The 15068-nt window shown below is 42.6% G+C and overlaps 1 protein-coding gene and 1 long non-coding RNA gene across 5 annotated transcripts in view; one reads left to right on the plus strand and one right to left on the minus strand.

Moving 5' to 3' along the window:
* CHPT1 (choline phosphotransferase 1) overlaps nt 1–9646 on the minus strand; it is a 24997-nt gene extending 15351 nt beyond the window's left edge. The window contains exon 1 of one of the 3 annotated variants that reach the window (XR_006784280.1): nt 9208–9646. Coding sequence is in view for 1 of the 3 variants with exons in the window: in XM_045826425.1 (XP_045682381.1) it covers nt 9208–9480 (273 nt within the window). In the remaining 2 variants the exon portion in view is untranslated. The remainder of the gene's footprint in view (nt 1–9207) is intronic. The other 2 variants (XR_006784279.1, XM_045826425.1) reach the window with 2 other exon arrangements.
* Nucleotides 8636–15009, plus strand: LOC123810610. 2 transcript variants are annotated; one of them, XR_006784282.1, is made up of 3 exons: nt 8636–8926; nt 14086–14172; nt 14414–15009. It is a non-coding gene; the product is annotated as an uncharacterized LOC123810610 (long non-coding RNA). The 2 variants fall into 2 exon arrangements; XR_006784281.1 differs by having other exon boundaries at nt 14109–14172.
* Nucleotides 15010–15068: the final 59 nt, after the last annotated feature.

Genomic DNA, 15068 nt, shown 5'->3' on the forward strand with positions numbered 1-15068 from the left:
CAAATTACTGAAAACTAGTGGTTTATAACTACTTCCCTAGGCTACCAGAGGAGTTACATTTAGAGTTTAAATAGGTAAAGAGAGGAAGGGGTAATTTAAACAGGGAAAAGAGAGAAGACATCTATGCATAAACCTAGGCAGAGGCCTGAAAGAGAAAGGTTTACTCATGAGTCAGTAACAGAAGAACCATAGGTAATTAATTAGGAGAGATATGATTGGAATGGTAATAACATTTCTTCCACAACAAAGGGCATTATAAAAAAATTGGTATTTTACAAAATATCAAGGCAATCCATAGAGACAGGGCAGTTACCATGTTCTTTTTATTAAAGATAAAAGTGAAACTTAGAGAATGGTGATAAAGTCACATTAAACCAAGCAGCCACATGGGTCCAGGAATCAAACAGGTCTTTTCGCCTGCCCTACAATATGGTATGAGATCGACTGTGCCGCCGGCTGTACAGCCTGGATCTTCTCACCTGGCCTAGTCACCGACTACCTATTCCTTGACATCTGCTGAGAAGTACTTTCCTGCTCACACAAGATGATTTCAAGTGCGGTGAGCCATAAGAAATGGATGCAACTGAGGAAGGCAACCAATAACCAACAACCAACAGAAGACATGAGGAATGGATTCTTCTCTGGAGCCTCCAGAGGGAGTGAAACTTTGCTGACACCATGGTTTTGGACACCTGGCCTCTGGAACTGGGAAAGAATAAATTGCTGTCATTTTCAGGAAAAAAAACAAAAGAAAACAGAAAGGACCACCTGATCCACCTGTACCCAGTTCATTCCTGTAATGGCCTTGCCAAGGCCTTAGAGACTAACCTCATTTCTCTTTTCTCTGAGGTCATCACCTCCATTCTCCCCTGGAAGCTGTTAAATAGTTTACAAATTTTCAACTTCTTTTCTACCCTGTTCTCTCTGCAAAAATGGCCTCAGGTTGGAGATCCACTCGGTCAGGCCCAGCAGGACCCTTCCTCCAGGGGTCTCCTTCAAAGGGTGTAATTACCAGTGTGGCTCAGCTGGTTGGGTGTTGGCCACAAAGCGGAAGGTGGCCTGTTCCATTAGGGCACATGCCTCGAGGTTGCAGGTTCCATCCCCGGTTGGGGCGGTGCACGGGAGGGGCAGGCAATGGATGTTTCTCTCCCTCTCTTTCTCCCTCCCTTCCCCTCTCTCTAAAATAAATACATTTTTAAAAAATTAGAACAATTTTTAAAGGGTGTAATTACAGAAGAAACTCCCAGGAGGCAGCAGGGTGTACAGAGCCACCCCACCTCAATTCCAGTTTTTGTGTGAACTTATTTGCAAAACTTTCAGGTGTGAAGTATTGTAAAGTCGGGCTTGGGTTATGAATTATAAAGTCATGAGCAATGTATCAGAATACTTCTATAGAAGGAAATATTACAAAAAGTAGAACTTCAGGTAATATTAGATTCCTAATATTTAAAGTTTTAGATTATATAATTTTCATATCTAATGTATTCTTTAAGATGAGAATTTAACAATATTTTAGAAATCTTTCCAAATCAAACATACAAATTTGTATCATCCTTTTAAAGGACTGCATGGTATTTAATCATGTCACAATTTAAGAAATAACTTCATTAATGATGAATCTTACCTGATTTCATGAAAGATTAAGTTTACTCTAGAACACAAGATAACTTTAAGGCTCAATGATAACATTTAGTCATTAAAAAACCAAACTTATAAATTTAAATGACTTTTCAGCTACACTACTGAAAAACAGCTGTATAAAAGTATTTGAGAAATTTTACTTTTTTCTAGTTACTTGAATTATAGGATGGAATTATTCATTATAGAATTAGAGAAATCAGAGGTCTGAATCAGAACATATGGCAACTGTTGTTGTTAAAAATATCCCTGAATCAGAAAGAACACTCATATATCGATCAATTAATCATGCTGGGTATCATGCCTCTTTTTACACAGGGTCCAGCAGAAGTAATGCCTGCTTGAGTGTGGTTGATAGGGTAATAATATGGGTGCAATAATTTATAGTTTTAATTCGAACATTTCACCTAAAATGTCATATGTTGTATATGAGTGTGATATTGTTATATTACAGAATTGCATGCTTATGATTTTGTAATAAAAGATTCTGTAATAAAAAAAGGGGTGTTATTAGTGCCAGACCCTGTACACGTGTTTGAATGAGCACATGCATCAGGAAAAGGAAGAAAAAGAGTTAGAAAGTAATTAGTGAGCACATCTCTGCTCACTGGACAAACTTCACTTAAAGTTTTTGGACCTAAAAAAACCCCTGAATTTTCTGGAACACATTTTTAGGTTTTCTGTAAATAAAAATGCTAGGCTAGATAGTCTCCAAGGCCCCTATTAGTTTTAGAATATAATCCCCTCAAGGGTGTGGGACATGCTGTTTTTCGAATCTGCTGTACAAACCATAAGAGCTAAATAACTAGATAATTAAAATCAACCGATGATCTAAGTATTTCCTAGTGGTAAAAGTTACTTGGTAACCTATCAGGTAAAATGGTTTGCAAAGAGAAGAAATACATGCCCCAGGTTCTTCTTGCAAAACGGTTAGGAATGTGGACTCTGGACTCATTCCTGCACCCAGATCCCTGCAAAGCCTCACAAGCTGAGTGAATTGGGTGAGTTACTTAACCTCTCTGGGCCTCAATCTTCCTTGATGAAAAATGGGAATAATCACTGTTCATGTCTCATTGTGAGAATTACATAAATTATTACATGTAAAGGGCTTAGAAAAAAGTATGTGGCATATGGAATGAGCTCAGTAAATTTTAAGTACTGTAACTGTCATTGCTGATACTACATATGATAATTTTAGGTGCTTCGTAGGTAAACTGTTCATTTTAATATTTATTCTAATATTGGGTTGGCCAAAAACTGCATTTGTTTTTTTCTATAAGGTGGCTTGAGTAGTGTTTAGTTGTGTTTCACTTCATTCGAAACAATTTTGTGAGATTGTGTTGTGACAGCTGTCATATCGAGCATGCATTTTAAAAAATCAAAATTGGTGAATTTTTGTGTAGCCATTTTAATATTGAAGATGAAAGAAAATAAGCAGTATTTTTGGCATATTATGCATTATTATTTCAAGATAGGTAGAAATGCAACTGAAATGCAAAAACGAAAAATTTGTGCAGTGTGTGGAGAAGGTGCTGTGACTGATCAAACGTGTCAAAAATGGTTTGTAAAGTTTCGTGCTAGAGATTTCTTGCTGGACAATGCTCCATGGTCAGGTAGACCAACTGAAGTTGAGTGATCAAATTGAGACATTAATTGAGGACAATCAATGTTACACCATGTGGGAGACAGCCAACATACTCAAAATATCTAAATCAATGAAGTTATTGGTGAAAATGAAAAATGTGTCTTTTATTTTACAGAAAAAAACATATGGACTTCTTGGCCAACTAATGTATTTTGGAAAAATTTAATATGACTATTAAAAGGTTTAGAATAAGTCTGAGTCTTTAAAAAAGTTGATGAAAGAAAAATAGTTAAAAAAATAATATAGGTAATACACAAAAGCAAAAATCTCCCCAAATTAAAACTTAGGAAATACTGAAACAATACAATGCCCATTTATATAAGTTTTTATATTTAAGAAAGACCTCTTGGCTATACATAATCTTGGGTATGATTTGACACATACGCAAAAGATATTATATAACCAGTAACTATTGGGTCAGCTGGTAAGGGGACATTTCAATGATCCAAACATCAACTGACTACTCTCTCTCCATAAAAATAGAAACTGCATTTATAACAGGTAGGAAGAAAGAAAATTGTTAAGACAGACCCTACATATGTTTAAAAAAATGTGATGTTGGTGTGGTGTTAAAAGGAGGACTTTGTACTTAGTGGAGTCATTCTAGTGATTCTTTTAAAGAGAAAATTCACAGAGTTTCTAAAGACTGTGAATCTGACACTGGCGTAACCCATACTGCGCGCCTGTGATGCAGTTCAGATGTTCATTCACCTGTGCAGGATGGAGAACTTCCTTGTTTACAGAGGGAGGCTCCCACAGGAGCCTGCAAGCCTCCAGAGGCCTTGGTGTCAGGAAGGGTAAGGCTGTTCTCATGCCATTCAGGAAGGGCCCTGGGGACCGAATGGTTCCAGCAGGGACCTTTGGCCTCAGCTCTGGTTAGGGGCCAGCGTTTGAAAAGAGCACACCCATTTTCAGGAAATGAGGCAGGTTACATGGTTGGGGAAGAAAACCTGCCCACAAATGCAGTTTAACCACCGCAGGGCTATGGGGCTTTCTCATGACATTAGAAATCTGTACTTTAAAAGATAGGCTTCTTTCCTGTTATATTTTGAGTGAATAGTCCTTTTTTAAAAAAATGCTATTTCTAGTACTCACTAGACTTCTTGTTGAAAATGCCAGGCTCTGTTGTGCTAAGAGGAACAGGAAGGAAGAGGAGCACGAAGAGAACTCCCTGGGCCAGATCCATCATCAGTGTCAGCTGCATCGGGTGCTCCAACATCTGTTTTTTAACATTGCAAACCCCACGTGGCCAGAGCCATACGCCCAGGTCAAATACACCAGGAGTGCAATTTAAAGCTCTTTCTATACACTACAATGCCATGTTTTATCCAAACTTGAACCAGAATTCTAAAAGAAAAATAGTTTAGCCCTTGGGAATCATGTATAGAAAAGCCACAGGGATCAAAGGGAAAAATCCCACAGTGAAGCTACTTCCACGTGGCCTGCAGAAGCTCCTTATACAGAGGGCTGGGACTAGGGTGCTGCACCTTGGCTGCAGAATTTAAGGAGGCATTTATCCTCAGGGTTGTGCTCCTGCCTGCTTAAATTCTGAGGCCTGAGTGCCTGATTGTCTCACTCAAGTCCCTGCCCTGCTGGTAGAGCCTACACCTCATATTTTGTTTTAGAGAGGCCGATCCTTTATAAGAGTCCTGCCTTAATAACTGATGCTTGTTAAGTTATTGAGCTGGTTAAGAAAAAAACAGGAAGGTAGGTGATAAAAAAGGAATATACTAGATTTCAAAGAAATTAAACCTGTAAAAAAATTGAGTAGGAATCTATAAATTATTGCTTTTTCTTATTATTCCCCCAAGAGATAACTATAGTGCACAGGCACCTATAACCTGAATTATTAAGACAGAAAATAAAGTATTTCTTAAGGTCCTTCTGAGTTGCTCAGATATACTTGGCTTTTGGTTCCAACTTTTTGTCATAAACAAAAGAAATTATTCAATGGCCTTTGACCTAGCTCTATACTAGGCACCTGTATGCTATAAACATACTCTTAACGAAGGTATGACATGGATTTATATACACAGACCAAAAAGACAGAATAAAAACAGTTACTCAAATAAACTTAAAAAAACGGAGCCACAGTTTATACCAGTCAAAAACAGGTGTATGAGAATTCTGTGGTAGATATATGCTACTAGGCTGGAGCCTAAAGAACTAGATTCCAGATTCAAATCACTGAGTTTTGTCATATGCAAATATAGGAATTAAAGTCAGTAAGCCCTATGGTCCTTCACAGCAGAGGAGTCTGTGATTCTGCTTGAGGATCAGGCAGAGCTAAGGAATGGAGGCCAAGGGCAGAACAGCATTCAAACAGGAAGGTTTCACCAAGGAAAGGAGGAGGCAATTCAGTTCTTGATTCCTCTATGTGCCCCAACTCTTGCTTACTCTTGTTGAAATTCCCCAGGCCAAAGAACGGATAAGTATTTAATCCAAAATCCACTAAAACTGGTGGAACAACATGACCTCCTGATTCCATTTTGTCATTTCATTCAGGAGTCAATAATTCAGCAAGTATTTACTAAGCCCTTGCCTTATATAAGGCATTGCACTGTGGAGAATGTCCAAATGGGCAAGAGCTGTCTGAAGGTAAAATCTGGCAGGTGGCCTTGATCAGCAGAGACACACATAACCGAAACGGAGAAGTTCTACAGGTGGACTACAAAGTCCCAAGGTAAAAGCAAGGCTTTCTGGTTTGAAATCCTGGTCCTGGTCTCCACTTAAAGCTGTATACCATGGAAGAGGTTAATTTTTCTTCAGTTTCCTCATCCATGAAATGGGGATAATAATAGTACTTTTTCATAAAGTCCTTGAGAGGATTAAATGATATAATAGACAAAAACGCAGCTTAAAATAATGCCAGGTTCAGAATCAATACTTGGTAAGCCTTAGTTATTATTGTTATTGTTGGAGTTTAGAGCATTGAATGGTTGATTTGACTATGGAGAAGGAAGAAATATTTCATCAGGAGATAGTGTTAGAACTGCACATTGAAAAAGGGAAATGGGACCTCGCTGGTATAGCTCAGTGGATTGAGCGTGGGCTGCAAACCAAAGGGTCGCTGGTTTGATTCCCAGTCAGGGCACAGGCCTGGGTTGCTGGCCAGGTCCCCAGTAAGGGGACCGTGAGAGACAACCACACTTTGATGTTTCTCCCCCTCTCTTTCTCTCTTTGATGTTTCCCTTCCCCCTCTCTAAAAATAAACAAATAATATCTTTTTAAAAAAAGATAAGAAAAGATAGAAATGGAATAGGAAAATGGGAAACAAAGCAGAAAAGAGAGGCACAAGGAAAGAAATCCTAAGCAGTTCTGTTTGGCTGGAGTGGAAAGTTCCTTAACAAAAATGCGGTGTGAAATGCAATTCAGAGCACTGTTGTAGAATCTAAATATAAATCACTTCTTAACTTTTTTCTATGAATTTCCCTTCATCCCCAGTCATGTCCTAGAAATTAACACAGTAGTTAAAAAATAGATCAAATATTATTATTATTATAGATATGTAGTTTGCATTATATACACGTAATCCTCTGTGGGTAGGATTGTATCCTATACAGGTAGACAAGCCCAACCCTAAAACTTTATGTATTTCTTCTGACCCTTTATGGATGCAATCTGTCAAGTCTGAAAAAGCACAAAGAATTCTTAAGTCTAAGAATCAAAAAACAAGTTCCAAGCCAGGTTAAAGTCACTTAAGCCCCTGGGATTCAGTTTCCTCTTAATAAAAATACATAGTACTACTGTTACCTCAAGATGAGTGGATAGAAAAAATACTAAATGGCAGAAAGGCTATTCTAGGAAGAAAGATATTTACCAGCCTCCCTGAGTTGATGTCAGACACAAATGCAACAGTAGATATGAAAGCACTTCACGTACCTGATAAATACTGTATAAGATACAAGGTATTTTCCTACATATCATATAGAAAAAGGCAGGAACTCCAGACAAGAAGGTGGTAGTTTATGTAAAAAAAAATATAAACTTTGGTGTCAGACCGACATAGATCTGAATCTTGACTGGTCCCGTCATTTACCAGCCTGGTGACCTGAAAGCAAAACAGCATGTTCCTTTCATGCTGTTGCTGGAATTATCAAACAATGTATGTGAATCCCGTAATGGTGTATCTCCTCTCTGCTTCAGGCACTTAGAAGCATGTGCAGCTCTAATGACATATATCTTAGAAATGCTTCTCAGTTTCACCTTATTATTTTAACCCTTACTCCCCCTCCCCATTTTTGGATCATTCTGATTTTTGTTTTGAAACATGTCCCCCTTTTAAAAACAAGGCTGAGCCTAAAAATTAATCATAATTTGACCTCTTCCTTTGCAACCCACCCCCATTACATCCCTAAACAGAATCTCTTAGACTTGTTTGTATGCTCTGCTCTTAGGAAGTGCTCAACAAATGGTCCTTAAATTAATAATAAATTAAGAATACTGAAAAGTTCACAATCTAACTGGAGAATATCGAAAACATCCAAATACTATTAGCCAAATCTAGACCCAAGAAAAAGTAAATTTTGTTACTTATTTTCAGGACATTTTTAATAACAGTAACATTTTCAATTTATTGAACACGTTATAACTTTTTACATTAATCTGCATGTGATAAATCATGCAGATTTGGTCCTCACTGCAGCCCTGTGAAATTGGTTTGGCAGGTTAGATTTTCTGTCTTACACCTGGGAAAACAGACCAGCCATTCTCCCTGTGGTGCAGCTCCATTAGAACCCGAGTCTTCCAATTCCAATCCAGCGCTCTTTCTAGCCAAAACTAAAGCAACTTACTCTTTTGAAACAATATGGAAATGAGTAACAATAGCAATGTCTTCCAAGAAATCATCTATAGTAAACATAACCATCGGCTAGCAAGATCTGTTTAAAATTAGGCTCCGTTATTTTTTAAAAAAGGGCTGCATATATGGAGGACATGAGATATTTCAACTGGATTCTTGTTATCCAACCTCAAATCGAATTAGTTCCCCAAAGGACCTACACTCAAATATGAGTGTAAAGGGAGTTCATTATTTAGAGGGCAAAGATCAGAAAGCAATGTCACACAGAATGTGCAATGTAACATTTATCCTTGTACTCGAAAAAGCTATAGATACAAGGAGACCCCTGTGCCTCCAAAACCCTCCACACTCAGCTCAAGGGGTGCTTCTGGTAAACAGTTGTCCAAAGCCCACATTATTTACTCTTCTTATTTGGGACATAGGTCAAAGACTCATTGCTAATAAAATCTGTTGGCTTTTCTGATCCTCGGTCGTGATGATAACGATTATCACCTTGCTAATACCTTAGTTTTGTGTTTTGTGAAATAAAAAAAAGGAAGTTGTTACCTCTTAAAAGAATAAAACTTCTCTTTGATCAGTGGTAAGTGCTACCGGTAATGTCAGGATCACCAGCACAACCTTGGGAAGCAGGCGATTCTGAGTGTCCAAAGGGCACCTGTGGCTTGTCCAACTTGACCACAAGCCCTGCTGTCAGGCAGGAGCATGACGGGGGTGTTCAGTCCCCAGTGTGTGTAAAGTAACCCTCTGCTCATCCATCCCACAGCTTGGCTTCGGATGAGGCGGAGGCCAGGCAGCAGGCCCCCAGCTTGCAATGACCTTGACAGCCCCTCCGCCGCTGTGGGGTATGGGGAAGGATGGCTCAGGGTGAATACGGGATTGGGGTAGCTGCGTGACAGCCTAGCCTCCTGGCAGCACGGGGTTGGCTCGGGGCGGACGCGGCGCGGGGGTAGAGGCTGTGTCCGCCCCTCCACCGCCCCAGGAGGTCAGCCACGTGGGGGCCTCCCCGCTCCCCCGGAGCCTCAGCAGCTGGGGTGGTGGTCAGCGGGGGTCGAGGGACTCCTGCGGACAGCAGTTGGAGTCCTTCCGCCGCCGCGACGGGGGCGGGGGCGGGGGCGCGCCCTACCTCCTCCGTGGCCGTGGGGCAATAGGAGATGAGCACGAGCGTGGTGAGCAGGTTGATGGCGAGGCCCAGGAGGGTGATGGAGTTTGGGGCGACCCAGAGCGGGATCCACTGGAGCAGCCAGGTCCAGTAGAGCTGCAGTGGCGGCTCCAGCACCGAGATGCCCGCGGCGCTGTAGCGGTGTTCCTCCAAGCGCCGCAGCTGCGCCGCGCTCAGCGGCTCCGCCAGCGCCTTCAGCCAGCGCGGCGCCGGCCTGGCCCCGGCGCCCGCCGCCATGGCCGCCTGCGGGCCCTCGGCTGCGAGCGAGCGCAGCCAGCGCCGGGCGCCTGGCGGGGAGAGGCGGAGGGAGGGGCTCGCGGGCCCGGGCTGCGCCGCGGCCGCCGCTGGGTGGAACCCGTTCGGCCCGCCGAGGTCGAGGTCAAGCCCCGCCGCCCGCGGTCCACCGCCCGGGTCCCCGCCCCCGCAGCGGCCTGACCGCAGGCGGGGGCGGGATCTCGGAGGCCGCGGGCAGGGAGCCAGAGGGGAGCCAGAGGGGTGCGAGAGGGCCCCGCGAGGTGTCTGGGAGGGTTGTCTGGGCTCCCACTGACACCACCAGGTCACCATTAGGGCCCGCCAACAGTAACCTTATCATTGGAGCGTCAAGGACCCTGACCTCCCCACGGGCTAGGTGCACAGGTCTCTAAGGCCCAGTTCTTCTTCCGGGAGACGAACTCCCGCTGCTAACGTTCCCCAGAGGGAAGTTGCTGGCTGGACAGTTAGGAAGCTCGCTGGTTCCTAACTTGTGGTCAGTGCACAGCCACGTTCTCCCCAGGGTGCTTGTGCTCTGGCCTTTGGCCAGCTACACTGCAGGGCCATGAAGCTTCCTGCAGAGCCGGAGGTCTCGGGCCACCAGTAGGATGGTCCCATCTGTCTGTCTGAAGAGAGGTCCTGTTTGATAAACACACAGTCACAATTCTCCCCGCAAACCCCCAAGAAAGGGGCCCTTGCTGTGTATTCATTTTGGAGAACCCTTTCTGGGAGTTTGGGGGTCAGAGACCAAGGTGTTGGAACTAAAAATCAGGATTTGGAAACACTGTCTAACAAAGCGACTGAATGCTTGAAATCTAAACGCCGGGTTTGCAGAGCATGTGATACTGTTGGCAGTGGTGAAAATGGCACCAGGTGTTAGACCAGTGAAGGCAGACGGGACCTTGGCTCAGCAACCTCCTACTAGATTTCTGGCTAAGAAAGAATTCAGAGTCAAGACTCAAAACTGTTAAGAGAAAGTGTGTTGAGAAAGTCACAGAGGCAGAAGAAGTGAGGGGTAGAAGAAATGGGCTGAGGAAACAAGTTACAGAGGGAAAAGAAGGGGTCTCGGAGCCTAGGAGAGAGAAGGGTGAAGGTAATGGGGTGGTGGAGGTGGGGCAGGGGAAGAGAAGGGGTAAGGGAAAGTCTCCAAGGTTGCCCAGGAGGAGGGGAGGTAATGCAGCATCCTTTCCTCTGGTGGGAATTTTAGGAGAGTTCCAGAGGAGGATCTTAAAATATTCATCAGCTCTCCAGGTGTGTCCTTACAGGGTTGTGGGCTCCACTGATTGGCTGGCACCAGGACAGGGGCACATAGTTCATGTAGCTAGTCCTGATGTCAGCCATCTCATGGCTTGTTTGCTTTTGCTGCTTTTCTGGGCCTGGAGCTGAAACACAACTGAGGCCTAGATGTATTTGATGCAGGTCAGAAACTGATTGTCTTGGGGGATTAATGATTGAGGGCTATTCTCTGGACCCCTTGATCGTTTCCCTTCTGTGGGGGGTCAAACCCTCATGACTAGCAACTTGCCAGGCAAGGAAAGGTTTGGGGCAGAGGAAACCACATGACCAGAGATATGAAAGTTCAGAGGGTTTAGACTGTGATATGCCAGGGTAGGAAAGGTTACCCTGCAGGCAAGATCCTTGTTTTCCCAGTTTTGTCAGTTGCTAGGCCCCTGAGGCTTTCTGTCCTGGTGGCATTCCCCTTAGTGGCATTCCATACTTGGACTATTGTCCTGCTGTGCTCATGCCCCTCTGACTGCCTACCACAATACCCGTAACAATGGATGATTTTACACACACCCTTCTGTGGGCCTAGAGGATAGGGATCTGGGCAGTGTCCTCCCACTGCAGGTGGGGAGCAGCACAGTTGCCGCACATGGGATAGTTCCCCATCCCTTACCTCACAATGTACCCAATTAGACAGGGGACGCCCTGTCACAAACTCGTTATATTGCAATAAGCCTGCCGCTTGGCTTTTGTTTTCATTTCATGGTTCTGGTCTGTGTGTACTTTTCTAAGGCACAGAACGAGCTCAAGGCTGTTGTACTGGGGCGTGTCTATCAACAGACAAAGTTTGTCCTGAGATGGGTCAGCCCACCCCATTTTCACCCAGCCCACGAGCTAAGTCTGATTTTTACATTTTTTAATGATTGAGAAAAAAATCAAAAGAATTTTTTTATGACACGAAACTATATGGAATTCATATTTCAGTGCCATGAATATAGCCATGATTAGGACTTGCATGTTGTTTTTGGCTGCTCTTGTGCTCCAAGAGTGAAGTTTAGTGGTTGTGGCAGAGACCATATGGTCTGCAAAGCCTGGAGAATTTACTGTCTGGCCCTTTACAGAAAAATGTTTGGCAGCTCCTGCCTTAGAGCCATATGAGGGTGTCTACAGGCCAAACTGTTCATTGAATATACATCCCCCAATCTTTAATGTGAAAAATGATGATGAAAAACTCAGGAAAGGAATCAGTGACAGAGTCCCACCTTTAATGATGCTGGTTTTATCGACAGTAAACTTGGAGTTACCTGCTTTTTAATTTATTAGTGCCATTAATAATCCAAGAAAAAATCCTTTTCCAGGTTAGTAAATTTAACTATATTACAATTTTTGTTTTGTTAGTTTCTTTTTGCTTTTATTCCACATATGACTGAGAGCATAGGATTTTTGTCCTTTTCTATCTTAGCATAACACCTTCAAGTTCTGTCCATGTTGTTGCAAAAAACATATTTCATCTTTTTTTATGGCCGAGTAGTATTTCATTGTGTGTATATATATATATATATATATATATATATATATATACATACCACATTTTCCTTATCCATTATCTGTTGATGGACTCTCAGGTTGTTTCAATATCTTGGCTACTATGAATAATGCTGTAATGAACATAGGGGTGCAGATACCTTTTTGAATTAGCGTTTTCGTATTCTTTGGATAAATACCCAGAAAAGGAATCATCAGGTCAATTCCCAATTTTTTTGAGGATCCTCCATACTGTTTTCCATAGTGGCTGCACCAATTCACAATCCCACAGTGTATGAGGGTTCCCTTTACTTCGCATTCTCTCCAAACTCTAACTAAAAAAACTTCTCCCCAGCAAAGAAAACCAGCAACAAAAGAAAAAGGCAACCAACCAAAAGGGAGAAGACATTTGCAAATGACATGTCTGATGGGTAATTAACATCCAAAATTTATGAAGACTTCATGCACCTCAACCGTGAAAAAACAAACAGCTTGGTTTTAAAAATGGGCAGAGAATTGAAATAAATGCTTTTCCAAGGAAGATGTACAGATGACTAATAGGCACATGAAAATGTGTTCAGCATCGCTAATGATTAGGGAAATGCAAATCAAAACCACAATGAGCTATCACCTCACACCTGTCAGAATGGCCATGGTCAAAAAGACAAGAGATGACAAGTGCTGGCAAGGATGTAAGAGGGATATTTTTATCAGAATGTCTTTCCTTTGGGACAGCTGAGAGAGAATGACTGTAGAATCACCCACATGAGAAACTATTATGCTAAGTGAAATAAGCCAGTCAGTGAAAGACAAATACCATATGATCTCACCTATGAGAGGAATCTAATGAACAGAATACACTTATGAGCAAAATAGAAGCAGAGGCATGGAAAGAAACATGGAACAGACTGACAGTGAGCAGAGGGGAGTGGGGAGGAGGATAATAGTGGAGAGAAAGGGATGGGACCAGCCAAAGAACAGGTAAGAATGACCCATGGACTTAGCGGTGTGGGGATTGACTACGGGAGGGGGCGGTGGGCTGGCAGAGGAGGGCAAAGAGGGAAAAGTTGGGACAACTGTAGCAGAATAACAATAAAAAATTTTTGAGAAGAAACTAGAGAGAAGGCTGGAGCTGCAACTCTCCAACATGAATGAGCACATGAACCACTGGAGATCCTGTTACAATGCAGGGTCTGAGTTAGTAGATCTGGAGAGTGAGAGTGGGGCTGAGAGTTTTCATCCCTAACAAGCTCCCAGGTGATTCTGCTGGCCATCAGACCGCAGTTTTGAGTATCAGGGAACTGAAGCACACAGTGTTAAAAGGCTAGGGTGCAGGTACTACTCTGAGCAAGCCCCTTGAGCTCCAGGTGGAGAAGGATGGGCCAGAAAGAAGAGAGAAAGGACTCAGGGAAATTGAGGGATGAGAGAGACGAACATGACTCATCAATATTGCTTGCCTTGCTCTTTCCAGGACAAAGAAGAATGGGTGGATAGATAGATAATGTTTAAGATCTATTTGTATACTCTACTATATATTATATTTTTATTTTAGATCTTATATGTATTTTTAATATATCTTTTAATCAATCACATAAATCCAGGGGAATTAAGATCTACTTGTTGGTCTTTGGTGAAGGTGTTGGTCGAGTGCTTCCCAGACTAGAATTCTTTTAGCTCCTGACAACATGCTTGGAACACCTGTTTGGAAGATCTGGGAAGGAAAAAGAAATGTGTTCTATTCAACAAACTTGTATATTATGGAGAAGAAAACAAGATGAGGATAAATTTAATGAATATACGGAGTTGTGGCAGTGGCTACAGGCTATGCTCTCTCTCCTGACCCAGGTTTTCCTTTCTTCTGCAAGTAGGAATGCAGTTGTGGTGAACAGGATGGAGAAACCGTGACTGAGATAATACCGGTAAAGCACATGAGTAAGTGCTCTTTTCTTTTGATTGTTGATTTTCTCATTGCTGTTTCCTCTTTCTTTAGTTCCTTGTCTGGTGAGGCTATTTCTGGCTTCCTTTCTGTCTCGCTGCTCTTGATTGCCCTTCCCTCTAGACAAACAATTGTGTTAGCCCTGCTTTTCTCCCTCCTGCTTGATCTTGGCCTTCATGGAGCCCCTTCCTGCCACGTCCTCCCTATTTTTCCATGACTTTTGGTTTACTTCTTCAGGGAGTAGAGCTACTAAAGGCCGACCCTGGGTCAGAGCCCCTGCTTGCCATTATGAAGACTTAGATAATCATGGAAAGACCCAGAGAACAACTTATCTCACCAACAAACTCCTGCTTCTACTGCTAGCTAATGTTTATTGAACCCCAATATGAACTATTAAGAAGTGCATGAAAATAACCCTGTGCAGGGAGGCTCTGCCTCTTCTTACCAACCTCCATGATTACCCAGCCTGCCTCCAGCTCAGTGGAACCTCCCAGTGCAGGACTTGGAACTGGATTTACAACAACCCTCTCCAGTGGACACTCAGGAGGGGGCCTGGGATGAACAGCCCAATGGCACTTTATACTACAGCATGCAGGGGATACATTATTTGGCTCTCTCGTGTCTGGAATTTTCCAAATGGACACATGACTTTAAACCAGCTTTGATTTATTTTGCAACGTGGCTCCTTTCCAAGTACCCTTTGTCCCAATCATCCAAGAAGGATGTATGCCTTACAAAATCTGAATGAGGCTGCTTTTCCTTGCCACAGCATAGCTAGTAACCCCTGGTTGTTTCTTCTTCTTTTTAATTAACTTAAAAAATTTTAAGCCAAATTGGTGTATAGTGTCTTTAAGATGTTTTCTTGGGCTCCAAGACTAGGATAAATGTGAGA

Source organism: Phyllostomus hastatus, unplaced genomic scaffold (genome assembly GCF_019186645.2).
Source record: "Phyllostomus hastatus isolate PE091 unplaced genomic scaffold, TTU_PhHast_1.1 phas_scaffold_755, whole genome shotgun sequence".
NCBI lineage: Eukaryota > Metazoa > Chordata > Mammalia > Chiroptera > Phyllostomidae > Phyllostomus > Phyllostomus hastatus.